This window comes from Lonchura striata, chromosome 3 (assembly GCF_050655825.1).
Source record: "Lonchura striata isolate lonStrDom1 chromosome 3, ASM5065582v1, whole genome shotgun sequence".
Lineage (NCBI taxonomy): Eukaryota > Metazoa > Chordata > Aves > Passeriformes > Estrildidae > Lonchura > Lonchura striata.
Genome location: NC_140705.1, coordinates 56,284,779 through 56,301,618, shown reverse-complemented (window position 1 = coordinate 56,301,618; position 16,840 = coordinate 56,284,779). Strand labels below are relative to the sequence as shown.

Below are 16,840 nucleotides of genomic sequence, written 5' to 3'. Positions count from 1 at the left end.
TTGCCAGCCAAAACAAGCCATTGCTACTTGTAAATTTGTGCCTCCTTTAGCAAAATAAATAAATAAATATGTTCTCTGTATCTTGCAAACCAAGGTAAAATCCTCTGCTTTTACTCTGAAGGTGTTCTAGTGGAGATAGTTTTGTAACAAACAGGAGACACTTCTGCATTGCTCACCTCAGTTGTGGATGTCATGGCCACAGGATATTGCCTGAAAAATGAGCATAGATTTCAGAGCTATTAGACACATTCACAGAATCAAAAATCCACCAAATTATTTAAAAAAACCCAAACAAAAAAGGCTAAAACTTTCCTAATAAATTAACAAACCAGGCTGGATCATACCTTACCCTCAGAGCAGCCAGCATGCTATGGTAAACTCTCTTCCTCATAGATGCCTTGTCCATATTATCTGCTGTGAGTAGCCTCTGCCTGAAGGATCCCCTTGTCTGGGACATGTGCCAAAACTGCACCAGGGAGAGTGCTAAGGATTTCTCACCAAGCATGATCATGAGGCAGTCTCAAACCCCTGTTGTGGCCCTATGTGATTCAGTAGCACACGTGCAGTCAGAAACCCCTCTGGCTGATGAGGAGATGTCACTCGTGTTTGCCCTGGACAGCCTCAGTGACATGCCTGCACTCCTGAAGACAAGATGCTGTGCTAGACAGAACTGTGGCCTCATACAGCATAGCCTTCCTTATATTTCACCTCTAATAATTTATTTTCAAATTGGGTTTGTTTCTGTGTTATTTATTATGGCTTTGTCTCTGCTTAGTGACGGAGATCGTTGGTTCCGATCAGCGGATGGTTGGAATTGTGATTCAGATATTCTTTACCCTGGGAATTATAATTCTCCCTGGAATTGCATACTTGATTCCCACCTGGCAGGGGATCCAGCTGGCCATTTCACTGCCCAACTTCCTCTTCCTGCTCTACTATTGGTAATGTTGCAGTCATTGTTCTTGTCATTATTGCTATTGCTATTTGAGCACCTTGAGAGTCTTACTGTGGCTCCAAGTCTCCCGGGTGGAAGATGCAGGTTAGGAAGAAGATATTTGCATGTTGTTGACTTTGTAATTTGTAATTCCTTTGTAGTGAATCACAGACATACATTACTCTAGTTTTTCTGACCAGTTTGCCTCTCTGATCAGCTACAACTGGCCCTTCACAGAATTCTGCTCTGTTTATAAGGTTAACTTAACCAAAGTTGTTTTTTTCCGTCAGCCACGAGACCCCAGTTCTGCCTCTCATTACCTGCTTAGTTAAAGTTTGACCTTGCCTTCAGGCCCCTGAGCTGGATAGTACAGCTGAGGAGAAAGCAGAGCTCTAAGCTGTGGTAAACGTCTGTCTCAGTGAAGCCATCCTGTGGGATGGATCCCAAGAGACTAATCCACGGAGCCTCCCCCTTAACACTGTTTCCTTAAACACTGCTTGCTGTGAACTTTAAAATAGTGAATCATCTTAACCTTAGGCTAGCAGAAACTGAAGCACCCATCATATTGCTTTGTGTTCAGTTTATAAAAGAAGTATGCCTTTGTGTGTGTATGCATCTTATAGTGATACAGCCAGAAGCTTCCTGATCTGCCTCTACATGTTTAGTGTTGGCTTTCATTGATGCTGTTCTACAGGAACCTTCTTTGCCTTGTTGGTTATATTTTTGACAACCATTGTGCAGATACAATATTAAAATTTCTGATTTTTCAGCTTTACAGAGTATTGATGTAGTCTTTTTTCTTCTTTCTTGCCCACTACGATCAAATATTTTACATAAGGCTGACTGGAAAAGCAGTCCTCAAAAGAGTTTTTGTGTCCCAAAGACTGAAAAATCTGTGTTTTGTGTTAACATGGGTAAAAGATAAAAGACTTGTTTACTTATGATGTTACAAGGTAAAAGCCTCATTTAAAACTTTTGTGTTCTTACAGGGTGGTTCCTGAATCTCCACGTTGGCTCCTGACACGCAAAAAGGGAGAGAAGGCATTGAAAATCATGCGCAACATTGCAAAACACAATGGGAAATTTCTCTCACCCCATTTCTCAGAGGTACAGTCATATGTTTGAGCTAGGGTTTTTTTCTAAGCTTTCTTAAGCTTTGGAAGGTTCAGTAGTGTTAAAGTGCACTCTCTAAGGGATGGACAACACTCTTGAAGAGTCACACCAGAACAGTTTGTTGTCAGCCACACAGCTACTTGGTTCATTGCAAGATAGGAAAAGTGAACTAGCTGGAAATATACAGGCTGAAAAAAAAGGGTTTGCAAAACAAGGAATCAGGTCTTTGTTTTGTAACACTCCTACTTTAAAAACTTGTGGGAAATATCAGAAACTAACCTGAGAGGCAATGGTATTTCATAGCAGCTGCGATTTTATCTGACAGAATGAGTAGAGATAGCATGATCCACTATCCTGGCTCCTTTTCTAGAAGATCATTTTACAACTCTAAGAGAAATTGCAATTAGATTTTCAGTATAAATTTGCTTCCATCCCAACAGGGTGAAAATATACTGCAAAGTTCACAACTGAGGAAGCTCTGTCTGAGATCACTATTCAGAAAGTAGGATGATAAGTGTTACAGTCCTTTGGCCAGCAGTCATGAGAGAACTTGAAAGGACTGATACATTTAATGCAAATAATGCTGTTGTGACATTGCAACATTTGGCTTCTGTGTGTTGGGAGCAAGTGTTTGGCTCTCCGACTGTGATTACTGCAGCACTGGACTTATGGTCCAGTAAAAACAGATGTGGTTAACTGGAGTGATCACTGAAGTCCCTTTCAACCCAAAACATTCTATGATTCTTGTGCTGGGCACAGCACTCCAGGTGTGGTCTCACAAGGGCAAAGCAGAGGTGCAGAGTTCCCTCCTTGCCCTGCTGGCCATGCTGCTTTGGATGTAGCCCAGGACACAATTGGCTTTCTGGGACCCAAGTGCACATTGCTGGGTCATGTCCAGTTGAACCCCCATCATCCACCAGAACCCCCCAAGTCCTTCTGGGCATGGCTGCTCTTGGCTGTTCATTCCCAGCTTGATATCCTGTGTTGATACCAGGGGTTGCTTGGACCAGGTGCAGCACCTTGTTAAACCTCCTGTTAAACCACATGAGGTTGTGAAAGGACCTAGAGCTGTTGGATTGAGTCCAAAGGAGAGCTGTGAAATGATCAGAGGGCTGGAGCACTGTTGTAAATGCAGGCGAACCCAATGGGAAGAAATGACAATGTCTGACTCAATTCAGAAGGCTGAATGATTTCTTTATTATAAATATGCTAAAATACGTTAGTATACTGTATAAAGGAAGATACTAAAACTACATACTGCTTTCTCTGACTCTAACACAACTCGTGACCCTCTCACAAGAGTCCAGACACAGGTGGATTGGATTGGCGATCAGGCTCAATCATCACCAGAATCCAATCAAACACTCACCCCAGGTAAACAATTCTCCAAACACATTCCACATGAGAAAAACAAGGACCAGAAATAGAAATTGTTTTCTCTTTCATTTCTCTCTGTGCACCTCTATGAAAAATCCTGAGAGTGAGAGAGATGTGCTTGCCACAGAGCACCTCTCCACAGGAAAGGCTGAGAGAGCTGGGGTTGTTCAGCTCAGAGAAGTGAAGTTTTGGGGGAGGCATGAGAGCTGCCTTCCAGTACCTAAGGAAGAGTTACAAGAGAGCTGGAAATGGACTTGTGTCAAGGATATGAAGGAACAGAACAAGGAGGAATGGCTTCAAACTGAAAGAGGGCAGTTTTAGATTAGATATTAAGAAGAAAATCTGCACTTTGAGAGTGATGAGGCATTGGAACAGATTTCCCAGAGAAGATGAAAAAAAAAAAAAAAAAGCCCCATGCTGAATAGTGTTTAAGGCCAGGCTGGGCAAGGCTTTGAGCAACCTGGCCTGATAGACAGTGTCCCTGCTCATGGCAAGGGAGCTAGAACTAGATGAACTTTAGTGCCCCTTCCAACCCAAACCATTCTATGATTCTATGAATCTATAGTCTTTTGCTGGGGCATATACACCAGTGTGATTCCTACAGCCAGGTCAGGATTATGCAGTGCCATGGTGCCCCAAGTCATGAAGCAGGAAGTTTGTGCTTCTGCAGTTTCCCCTCCGTGTTCAGCCCTGCATTCCTACACCCACTTCCTCTCTAAAAATCAGCATTTTCAAAGCATCATGCCAGAAAGATGTGTCTTCCCTTGCTTTTTGTTTAAAGTTTTATTTTTTTTTTTCCAAAAGTATCCATGCTCATGACCTTAAGCCACTCACAGCTGCAACAGATTAACCTCCACACATCCAGATTTGTACTGGATCTATTCCTAGGACCTTTTAAATATAAAATCTCTGTCATCCTTTTGCTGTGCTCAGAGGAAAGAGTATCTCCAGAAAGTGCATGGGTAATGAATCAAGGGTATTTCTCACATTAACTGATATCAGACTTCTCTTTCATGAAGCAGCCCCAGAATTTCAGGCCAAGTGCTGCAGGCATGGAGGCTTAGGAAGATGTGAGAGGCATTCTCCCTCAATGCACTTGGGCTCAGATTTTCCAATATGTCTGTATCAATTTCATCAGCCAAGTCCCTTACATGGCTCTGGATGTTGCAGCTTTGTGTTTTTGTTGGCATGCAGAAATCACAGATAACCTTTATATGAAAAAGGATAAACATTTTCTGTTTTTACTTTGTGAGTTATGACACTGGTGTAGGTCAACCCCAGCCAGAACTAATTAAATTAATTCTAAATGATAAACTTTTTTTTCTAGTTGCTCACATTTATCCTACCATTAGTTTTTTCAAGCTAATTTTCTAATTCTTGGTCTCTGTCCAAAACCAGAATGAACTACAACCCTCTGAGTAGAACTGCTTCTTAAGAGAATTGTGGTTCAAAACCTGTCCCTTTATCTATAGATTTTTTCCCTACCCTATAGAACATATTTAGACATATGTCTTGCATACATTAACTTGTATATGTAAATGTTATATACATCCATGTATGTATAAACTTGCATGGCCCATGAAGAATTAAGCATGTGTAGAACTATGTACATAAAAATAATTGTGGGAACACGGATATGTAATTTTGCTGGAACATGAAAATGTGAGGAAAGTTATAAAGGGTTCATCCAGCATTTTCAAATAGTGTATCTTTAGAAACATGGGCCCTGACACTGAATTTCTGACTGCACTTGTGTGAATAGCAAAGCTCTCCTTGACTTCAAAGAACAAAAAGAGGATTTTTACCCCTGCAAAGTGTTGACTCTCCCTAGTCCTTTTCTTCTTAATCTATAAAAAAGTGCTCAGTCATGCTTGGAGCTATTTTGACTTTATTAAGATATAAAAATACAAGTGGCAGTTGTGCTGAATTTATCTTTAGTCCTCTAGAAATCTAAAACCATATTTGCACAAAGTCACAACTGATGGCTGGCAGCCTGTTCTTATAAACAACAGACATGGCAGCTTTATAACCATATTATGAGAGAGTCCAAGAGCAGTGCAGAAACCCAGCAACCTCAGCCTGCCTCACTAAGGACTCTGGCATGCAGCACAAGTGGCAGTGCTTTGAAGAAAACTTTTGGCTCTGGTTACAGAAGAAAAGTGAGAGGGAGTAGAAAGGAAGTTCAAATAAGTGTGGGGATTCTCTGTCTTACTTACAAAGAATTGTGTCAGTCGGTTATGAAAAAGTAATCTGTAAATACATCCAGCCAAATCTCACTCAAAAGCAGCTGTGCTACCTTATGATATAATAAAACAAATAAAGGGTGGAAGCTTTGGGCTCAGCCCTGGCTGAGCAGAGGAGACTCTTGGGCAATGCTTTTGGCTTTACCTGTATTCTCATCATGGATCTGCACGTTACCTTGAGCTTCTCTGTCTTTCCACTCCTGTCTCCCCTCTGGCCTGGGCTCCTGCACCTCTGTGAGCAGCAAGTGCTGTGGTAATAAGGAGGGGCTTCCTCTTCTCTTTGCCCTCTTAGGCCTCTTCTCAGGAGGGGTCAATAGTGGAGAGTTAAAGCAGCAAGGCTGCCTAAAATCCTTCTAAAAATGACACAGCAGGTTTAACCCCATGTTCCCCACAGCTGTTTTGAGGGCTGATGGCAATCCCAGCTGTGGCTGCCAGTTCTTGGGCAGTATCATGTTTGACCCCTGCCTAAACCTGCTTCTGCCTTATCTTCCTTGTGTCTTCCTCACTCAACAAATGACCATAGGAATGAAGGGTTTTCACCTGGCTTGGTTAAAAACTGTTAGCCAGAGTTAAAAGCAGTCTAGATCAATGTAAATAATCCCCTTTTGGCCCTGCTAGTATTCTGGCTCTGTAATATCTGCAGCAATGAACTTCAACAGGTAAACACAAGACTGTGTGAAATCCTGCTCTTTTAGTGTTAAACCTTCTAAGCAGTAATTTCATTGAGTTTCTCATTGTGATTGTATTGGAGGCAGCTGAAAAGAGATTTATTATACTTTGTAGGCAGTATGAGGACCATTAATTCATACTTAGCAGGTTATTTTTTTTAGGGTAAAAGCCACCTTCAGCACATTTCACTGGTTGAATATTTTGTAGCACCCAAGCACCATTACAGATCTGCTCTTTCTCTCACTCCCCTTTTCTTCCTGCTGCCCAGCTGTGCCACCAGTGATGTTCCCAAGCCCATTCATTACCTGCTGCTCAGCTCCTTCTCTCCCTGCTTCCCTCAGCCCATTGCTTTTCCCTGTCTCCTCCTCCCTGCTACCCCTGGCAGAAGACAATTCTGTGCCCAGTGGCCCTGATGTGAAAATGACTGCTTATTACCTTCCAAGAAAATTAAAGTCAACAAGGAGGAAATAATTTTTCCATTCTCAAATTAAGATTGGGGATTTTTTAGTTGATTTTTGCACAATCATCTCATTAAGGAAAGCCCACAGCCATACTCAGTTATTAGCTGTTCCAACACCTGTGCACTGTTCTGGAGTGCTTTGAGCAGAAAACTGGCTTGTCAGCACCTTTACTTGCTGGACTGGAATATTGCTGATCACTGTATTTACACAGAAACTCTGTCCCAGTGCCTGCGTGACTCCTGACAGCTGACTGCTGCTCACTTGTCTCCTCAGATCACTATTAGCAACGAGGAGGTCAGCAACCCCTCCTTTCTGGACCTGGTGAGGACTCCCCAGATGAGGAGGAACACACTCATCCTGATGTATGCCTGGTGAGTGCCCATGTCATCCAGCTTGTTACCTGGGTGGTGGGTCTTGAGGAATGATTTCCTTGTGACTTTTAGGGTCTCTCCAGCTGCTTGCAATCATTTGTTTGCCTCTCAACATATTTTTTCCCTCTGCTGTTTAGGTTCACAAGTGCCCTTATCTACCAAGGGCTTGTCATGCGCCTGGGAATTATTGGAGGAAACCTCTACCTGGACTTTTTCATCTCAGGAGTTGTGGAGCTGCCCTCTGCTTTCCTAATTATAGTGACAATGGATCGCATTGGCCGGCGCCTGCCCTTCGCCATGGGCAACATCGTGGCGAGCATTGCATGTCTCATCACTGCCTTCCTGCCAGAAGGTAATTCCCTTCCCTGGCTCAGGCTCTTCAGGTCAATGGCTTCCCCCTGGCACCCCCTGAGCAAGGACAGTGAGCCACACAGAGCTGCAGATAAAAGTAAAAGCAGCTGGTGATACAGGCAGCACTCAGTCACGGAACAGCACACCTTATTTGCATGTAGATGGCCATGGCACCTGGAATAGCCACATCTTTGATGGGTTATGAACAACAGCTGGGAGTAGTCTTAGAGAAAATGTATATAAAGGTCCTGCACTCTCTGTAAAGGCAAATGCAAGGGAAGAATGTACAAACATATTGGGAAAATACATTTCCTGACATGGAACACAAAGTCAGTGATTTTGGTGAGTCATCTTGGTAAGTCTTTTCCTTTACAAATAAAACAATGCAAACCACAAAACAATGTAGGGGCTGTGGTAGGCATCACAGAGGTTATTGCTTTGCCCTCACTCTCAGGGGTTTGGACAATGCTAAGAGGCTGGGAGAAAGATGCAGCTTTTGATTAAGCCATTCTTAGCTGGTTTCAAGGACAGAGAAAAGATCTGGTATTGCACAAAGGCTTCCCAGCACTTCTCTCCTTTCTTTAAATTGTTTTCCCTACTGCAGTTTCTGGAGGGTTTTTTTGTTGTTGTTATGGGTTTTTTGTTTGTTGGTTTTGGATTTTTTTTGTTTTGTTTTTTATCCTTAGGGAGGCATTTGGAGGTGCTTTGAACTGTATATAACTATAGGATTATGCTTTGTTATACTGTAGCTGGGGACTGGCAGCTCAATGGACATCAGAAAGGCTTATTCCTCCCCAGACTTGTTCCTATCAAAGTGAGGGACAGTCCTGGCCATCCTAAGAGCTTTTAGTTTCTCAAGGTATAGCATGGGGCTGCCAGCAGCCTTCTCTCAGTAGGAGAGGACAGCCTTGGGATTAAGATGCTTGCAGTTGGACACTTGAGATCCAAGTCCTGCTTTAAAGAAATCGGTTTACACAGATGGAAAAAACTGCAGCTCTCAGCTGTGAGCCCCATCACTCTGTGTTGCTCACACAATTCCAGTCCCCTGGCAGAGGGAGCATCCACATGGACGTCACCATCATCTTGGGAGTCTGATGGACTGAAGGAATGCCATGGAGATGTTGTGGATTTGTTTTGTTCTTTCCAGCCTTTATTTTTCTTATATGTTTTTGAAAACAGAACTCTTCAGGGCAAAAGTTGTGTCTTGCAACATGGGATGAAGTTTGATGGTGATTTGTTTGGTTGTTTTGGAAGGGATATAAACCCAAGTGTCTCATTTTTGGTTCAGAGAAAACTGAAATGTTTTCTTGTTCTTCCACTGAAGGTTTGAAAAAACACAATCAGTGCCAGAGCCCTCTCCAGTGGCAGAGCTTCCCCTTGTGCCAAGTTCAGGCTTGTTGTTTCACTTGCCTTCCTGTCTGCCTAGTCATGGTTAGACCATGCAGGAGACTGTCCTCTCCCAAGAGCATGACAGAAGTGCTTGTCACATTCCTTGTCACACACTTCCAGAGAGCACCAGATCTCCAGAGAGGGTTTGCTCACAATGAGAGGGGCAGCTCTTCCCTGCTGTGTGTGGGTGACCACTGCATCCCTGCTGATGTACAAGGGCTTCCTGCTGATGTATTCAGGGCAGTGGCTGCTCACTGGAGCTTGAGTGGACCTAGGAGAGCTGGGCAGAGCCAGTGGGGCAGTGTCAGGTACAGCCTGTGCCAGGCATGCCAGGTATGGTGGGAGAGAAGGGGAGAATGACCAGGGCTAGCATAATTAGGAATTTGTCTAATGTGCAGTGTCTAGAAAAATCACAAAGGGTAAGTGGACTGCTCTAGGGAATATAATTTTACTGCAGCCTCCTTGGAGATTTCTAAGAGATGTGTAGATGTGGCACTTAGGGACAGGATTTAGTGGTGGAATAGCAGGTTGTGTTAATGGTTGGACTCAATGATCTTAAAAGTCTTTTCCAACCTAAATGATTCTATGATTCTGTGCAGCTTTAGAGGCACTTTCCTTGTGGCCAGAAGGCTTTGGGAGATGACTCAGCAGTGTTTCTTACAGCATAACATCTCTGTATAGAAAAATACTCCTTTCTGGAGCACAATTTGGATGCAGTCATGGAAGCTTATGATGGCTATTCTCCCACCCACGGTGTTATGCCCCACCAGCATCTTGAATCAATCAACTCTAGTGATTTCTAGCTCTCCAAAGCAGCCCGACATGACATTTGAAAGCAATAAATGCCAATATAGATTTATACCTACAGCAGTGGCCTTTCAGTCTGATTTGCAGTGTTCCTGAGGTATAATTTCTGTTGACAGGGACTGGGGCTCTCAGAAATGCTCTGCAGGTGTGGCAGAGCACACTTCACACAGAAGTGTTTATTTTTGTGTGAACAGATATCTCATGGCTCAAAACAACAGTTGCCACACTGGGAAGATTGAGCATCACAGTAGCTTTTGAAGTTGTCTACCTAGTGAACAGTGAATTGTACCCTACAACACTCAGGTATGTCAAAACCTCCCAGGAATCTTTCAGCCTTTCCCTGTGCTTTTCACCATTTCCTATTTCACTGTCCTTTGTTTAAACTTGGTTTTCTCCAGAGTTTCCCACTCTGAATGGCCACTGCTTAATGTGGATGGCATACACTGAAGAGATAATTTTGGAGCTAAGTCTACATTCTACTCCTTAAACTGCCAGTTATTGCACCTCTCTAATGTCTGGTACTTTTTGTCTTTTGCAGAAACTTTGGTGTTTCCCTGTGTTCAAGTCTGTGTGATCTTGGTGGGATCATAGCCCCATTCCTGCTTTTCCGATTAGCAGCCATTTGGTTGGAGCTACCTCTAGTTATTTTCAGTAAGACTTAATTTACAATATACTTTTATACTTTAAAATTATCCTACTTGTAACAGAGCTTTTCTTTTGGGGTGAAAGTAGTATGGGGCCCTATCTCCTTGCAGAGCAGTGTTTCTCCACCTTTATGCCTAAAGCAAGAGGCTGAATAGCAAATGGATGAAATGTGATTTCTCTGCAGAGTGTGGAGGAGCTCAGGTCTGCTTAGGTAACTGCTGAAAGAGCAGAAATTAAACGGTATGAAGTGCTTTTAAGACTGAGAAACCCTTCAGCTAGTCTCTGTAATTGCATGGGAGTCTGTGGCTAAACCAGACTTCTAGGAGGTAGATGTGACAGGAAAAATTCAAAATGAAAACTATAGAATAAGAAGGGAAATTTGCAGTGACAATCTTTAACTGAAAACAAAATTGGAAAGACAAAAGATGCTGTAAAAGATGACCATTATTTCAAGAAAAGACATAGAACTACAGTGTTCACATTATCTAATTATTAAATTCTGCTGCTTCTGAGGGATACATGAATTCTCCCCTGTCTTAAGTAAACAACTACAAAATTAAAGTGAACTGTGCAACAGTCAGGGAACATTTGATTTTTTGCTCCAGCCCTTCTATTTTTGACTTAATACATTATGTAAATTATATATATGCAAGAAATTATTCCAATATATCCATTCCTAATTCAGATTTTGAATGGTGTTCCCCAAGGAGGAGTTTTTATTCTGAACCACATAATTTACTTTGACCATAGATAAAAGAAGAGAGTATCCAGGAAAATCTCAGTGTTCAAGAAAATCTCAGTATTCAGGAAAATTTCAGGAAACACAGACGCATCTACATGATAGAGCCCTTTGAGAAAAGGCAGACTTGTTCTACATGAGAAATACCACTCTGGTTCCCGTGCTGTTTTTATACATTTACCCATGTGCACTTATATCAGGTTTTAGACTTCAAGGATCTCCCTTTGGGGAGATCAGGTTGCAAATGAGCTCCTAGCCCTCAAGTAATTTTGTAATAGGCTAAATTAATGTAACATAAAGGTATTTGATTAGAATAGGTTTATCACAAATAGGTGATGCACTTAAAACACCTCATTTCAAACTCAATCTGAATAAATTTTTCTCAGTGGATAAATGCTGAAAATACAAGTAACAATGTTCTTACTGCTTTTGTGTTTCTTCAATGTCCATTGTAGGTATTCTTGCAGCTGTCTGTGGCCTCCTAGTATTGCTTTTACCAGAGACAAAGGGAATCTCATTACCAGAGACAGTGGAGGATGTGGAGCAGCTTCCAAGGTATAAGATACTTATACTTGGGTGAGATTTCCTGAATATGTTCTCCTCCAACTTCACCAACTGTTATAAAGGACTGATGATTTCCAGTATCAAAGTAAATTCCTTAGTTAGGTGGATGCTATGAGCAGGAGGTATTCTTCTCAATAGAAACCTGAACTTTGCAATATCACTAAGGAAGGCTGTTAAAAAATGTATGGTGATAAAATCCGTATTTTTCTCATAGAGACACAAAGCTGTCCTATGCATCTCTGGAAGTAGAAAGCAGCAACAGTGCACAAGAGAGGTGCTGCATAGGCTGCAACTCTCTGCTCAAGAAAACCAGCCATTACCTGAGTCAAAGCATCCTGTGAAGAAGGGCCCCTTATCATGGATGCAATCCCACAATTTGTGAAGTCATTTAAAAGTCACATATTAGATGGATTTAAAGCTGAATAGTTGTAGGCACAGCTTTCCCACTCGTGGCACACAGCAAGGCAGACTGCCCTGCAGATATGCAGGGAATATTTATTCCTTGGCTAAATAATTTGAGGTCGTAGTACTATAAAAGATGTTCAAGGAGAGGCTTTGAATATTACATTAACAACTTTTTCCTGATTCAATGTACAAATTAAGTAGGAGGAAATTTTCAATGCTAAAAAACAGTTTCAGTACTGCAACTTGGACTACAGCTTTAACTACATATTTTCCTGTTTTTTCACTTATATTCCTCTCCCCTTCTGTTTCAACAGTCATTTTGGAAAATGTGGCAAGAGACGGAAACACCAGGACACCAACTCTTATATTTGACTTTTGAAGGACAGCACTGAGCTAAGAACTTTGTTCCCATACTGGGAATTTTTTTTCCACCTGCCATGACTTCAAAATTTGCTGCAGAATATGGATTAAATGTCATGTTTTCCTTCTAAACACAAGGACATTTAATACAAGTAGTGTATTTTTCTATGAATATTGAATAAATTCTTCTTTTTCTGAGTACACTCTTTGCAAGAAGGGACTGTGGTTCTTCACAGAGAACAGAACAGCTTTAAAAATATGGAATGTCCAGCTCACTGACCTTATATTTATTTCTGTATCTATTTGAGACTTTTGTTTATTGTTTTGTTAGGAATTACATTTGTGTGGGAATGATTTAAATGGTAGTTCTTGTTTAGATGACTTTGAGGAGAAGAGGATGACTATTTTAACTGGTCCTCCTTTGCCCCTGAAGAATCTGGACCAGTAGAAGTTATGACAGCTGAAAAAGGAAGGCACTGATTAGGGTGACACTTTCCCTGGTTGAGAGGGATGGAAATCATCAGTGTGCATCAGCAGAACCTCTCTCTGTCTGATTGTCATTCACAGGGATCCTTTTCAACAAAAGCCCTTCTTCCCTCCTTGTTCAGGGGCTTTCTGAAATGTGGAAGCAGTCCTCCTCACCTTTCCGGGGCTTTCTGGAGGTGTCATTCCCTGCACAGGGCAGTAGCTCTGCAGGACAGATTGCCCTGCTGCCCATTGGTGCCTTTCCCCAGACACGCTGGGGTTCATGAGACACCCCTCCTCTCTCCAAGGGAAGGGCTTCTGCCTGCTCTCCTCTGCTGAGAGCTTTTTCAAACACCTCTTTCAAGAGCATGTAGATTCTTTCCTTTGCAAATCATGCTATTTACCCATCTCTACAAACCAAATTCCTTTCCCCTCACCACTGCCAAGATGACCTCCAATTTCTGCATTCTGTTCATTATCTCTATTTGTCATCTTTCTGTTTTGGGGATAATTTTTTTGGGTTGTTGACAGAGATGTCAAGCTGTATTGGGCAGGGATGAGCCAGGAGCTTTGTTATGAAGAGAAGTAAGTGTTAATTGGTCCTTTGAAGCTGACATGTAACAGAATAACTCTGGCGCTCGAAGTAGATTCCAGGGACAGACTGACTTTGTTCTCTATGACCTTCATCAAGAATTGTGTCCTGGCCACTGACTGGTGAACAATACAATCCTTGCAGGGAAGGACTTGAAAATATGTGGCATTCAAAAGGTATCCTGTTACCAACAGAGAAATAAATAAAATAAACTCCCTGAGATATTATAAAGGACCTTATAAGCTCCCCAAAAAACATGTTTGTCACAGGCAAATAAAGGGCTGGGTTTGGAAGGTTCATACCACAGATCTGTAGCACTATGGTAGAGTCAGTGAAAATAAATTACCACTACTCCAGTCTCACCATCCTAGGAGCACAGGAGGATCTCCTATGGTGAGGAATATACTGTGCTTTTCAGCAATTCCCAATTCTCCCTGCCTTTTCCCAGCAACTGCCTTTATCACCAGCCCTTCTGGAGGAAAACAGGACCTTTAACAATAATCCCAGCCTAATGTTTGCACATTTCAGGCAGTTAGTGATAAAGGCCTGTCTTTAAAGGGTGTTTCTAACTTACTCTGAGGCACAGTAAAGGTCAAAGGTATGCTTAGTAAAAGTCAGTAGTGACTTAGAGATATGAAACAAAATTAAAATCTCACTATATATACAGCTAATCTAGAAGACACTACACAAAACTGGAGCTACAAGGAGAAAACTTCTCTTAGACCAATACAATCTTCTGTAGATAGCTGAAGACAATAGCCCAAGGCTGCCTGGCAGACACCAGCCCTGAACTGAGGCTTTGGGCTTGCACTGGCCAGGTGCTGTGTCTCAGTGCAGGCCCCCAGCCACGAAACTCAGCCCAGCCAGCCCCTGCTGCAGGCACTTTGAAGAACCAGGGTGAAGTGATCACACGTGGTGCTGGATGAGATGAACCACCCTCTTCCCTTTAGTGTTTCTTCTTTGTGTTTTTTTTTAATTGGTGTCTTAAACACTTCAGCAGCTTGAGAAAGATTGCAGAGATCTTTTAAAGCTACACCTTTCCAAATAAATGTGAATAGTATTTGACAGCTTCTTCATTTTGTGGACAACTAAAATGCGTTGAGAAATGAGGGATGCAAAGACTTATTTCCTCTTCTCAGATTATGCTTTGTTTTTCATGTGTTGCTCAAAAGAGAATGTAGGTGATAAATTTCAGTAGGTAAAATGGCTTGGGGCAGTGTCAGAAGTTTGAATATATTTATTTCTTAAAAAATTTGTTTTGTAAAGGACAGCAGAAAAAAGCCTGTGTATATGTTTTTACTTCTAATCAAGCAATTTTAGATGGAGTTTGTATTTTGTAATTTCTCCTGTACTGACTCTTCTCCCTAAGAGGGATTTTGTAAGTTGAAAAATCCTTCATCTCTGTGAGACTGTGTTGCCTCCTGAAAGTGTAGTGGGTACATAATGTGGTGCATGACCAGTGGTCTGGTAATGCTGGGATTCCACTCTTGTGGGTGAGAGGTGACAGATGAGGTGGTGGTACCAGATGAAGAGCTTCAGCAAGGGAGACCCCCAAGCAAAACCAGCTGTGAGGAGGTGGATGCATGTGGGCAAGCAGACCACAGGACAGGCTTTTTGTTTAAAAAGAGTTATTCTAAATTCATATGTGCCTCCAACTGCTTAATACTTACAAGAGAGTCCTACAAGCTTCTCAGGAGGCACAGCAGTGTTCTCCTAAGATGCACGTGTTGACACCAAAGTGGCTGTTGTGACCCAGCTCACTCAGTGAGAGCACTTCTTCAATGAGGGCCTGAACTCCATCAGCTGTAATTGCCCTGCACGTGGATCCTCCAGAGGTGCAGTGAGAGATGTGAGGTACACAAGAGACAAAGGGTCACCATACCATCACCAAAGGCACATGAACAATGTGACCTCAGAAACCCAGCTGTGCTTTTCCTGTTGGCAAAGAGGCTTCTTGGACCAACAGACAGATGAAATCGCTGTTTTGTGTCAAATGTGTCACTGCCACCATGTGTGCTGGGTTACTTTATCCAGTCTGTACTAAGGGTTACCACAAAAAGTGACGATTTGTATTGCCCCTGACAGTCTTGCAGAAGGAAAAGATCACAACTGGCACTGTTTGAAGTGTTATGAGGTGGGACTTTCAGGGCCACTCAGGCATATCCAGGCATTTCTAGCCAGTTTGGTAAGGAAAGCAGGGCCAATGGTTTCTGTCTACAAGCCTTCAAGAGTTCACATCTGAAAAGCTTAACAAATGAAAAGCTGCAACACAGAATTTCTGATGTCAGGGAAGAATTGTAGAAATCTCTTGGCTGGCTTAATGACCAAAGTGGATATATACGGAAAATATGCAGGAGGGTATTTGTGCTCAGTGGATCCCTCTGACCAGACTGGTGGGTGGTGTGTGCTTTATCAGAGCTGCTCCTGCTCATGAAGGAAATGCCCTGAGATTATTTCATCTCCCAGAATCAGGCTCCAGACGTAGAAGCTTCAGAAATCACCCTGCCACACCCTGCCACCTAACTATGCTTAATAGTTCTCCTCTCCCTTTAAGGTACTGGGAGAACAAAAACAAACCAAACCAAAACTCCTAGCATGCAACACATCCCTTCTGCATGTGCAAGCTTACAAAAAAAGACAATTTCAAAATGGCATGCAGTTTGGCTTGTCTGGGAGCGCAGAAAATGGACAGCCCACCCCAGGAAGTAGCTGTTTTACTTGGAGTAGACTCTGCACACCCTGGGGAGGCCAGAAGGACCCCGTGGAGAACTGGGGGTCTCCAGATGCCTGTGGTGAGCTCCCTGCTTTTATCTGCTGGAGAGGCAGGATGTGAACGGGAGATCATGGTCAGCAATTGTTTCACTTTGACAAGTATGTGTCAAGCTTTCCCTGGGAAGCATTTTGAAAGGTTTAAGCTTACACTCCCTACAACCACCTGTGTACATAATCTTCTTTTAGAGGAGAAAAATGTACATCTAACAATTATGTAGTCAGATAATGTTATACACAGAAATCAGTGGGTACTATGGGCACACAATTTTATAATATGTAGATGCATTGTCACTATTTGTGGTACCTATTGATAGCTATTTTCTTTTCTTTTCTTTACTAGAGACTAACTTCAGGGTAAGGCTGTTTTTTTATTCACTGTTTTATATCTCTGATGTAGAATTTATACTTTTGTAACACATGTATAACCCATGACAATAAAAAAATATGAAAACACAAACCAAATGTGTTTTCTTCCTCTTTTTCCCCATTCCATGTATTTAATGCTATCAGATATATCTAATAAAACTTCACAGGCATATAAGATATGTACTGTGAGATTCTTCTTTGGTTTGTAGAATCAAAT

The 16,840-nt window shown here is 42.2% G+C and overlaps 1 protein-coding gene across 1 annotated transcript in view; it reads left to right on the top strand.

The window, feature by feature from the left end:
* SLC22A3 (solute carrier family 22 member 3) overlaps positions 1–12,631 on the top strand; it is a 32,264-nt gene extending 19,633 nt beyond the window's left edge. Inside the window, exons 4-11 of the mRNA XM_021540547.4 lie at positions 776–941; positions 1,924–2,041; positions 7,071–7,168; positions 7,306–7,520; positions 9,910–10,018; positions 10,254–10,366; positions 11,555–11,654; positions 12,383–12,631. Coding sequence (XP_021396222.1) covers positions 776–941; positions 1,924–2,041; positions 7,071–7,168; positions 7,306–7,520; positions 9,910–10,018; positions 10,254–10,366; positions 11,555–11,654; positions 12,383–12,440 — 977 coding nt within the window. The 3' untranslated portion in view covers positions 12,441–12,631. The remainder of the gene's footprint in view (positions 1–775; positions 942–1,923; positions 2,042–7,070; positions 7,169–7,305; positions 7,521–9,909; positions 10,019–10,253; positions 10,367–11,554; positions 11,655–12,382) is intronic.
* Positions 12,632–16,840: the final 4,209 nt, after the last annotated feature.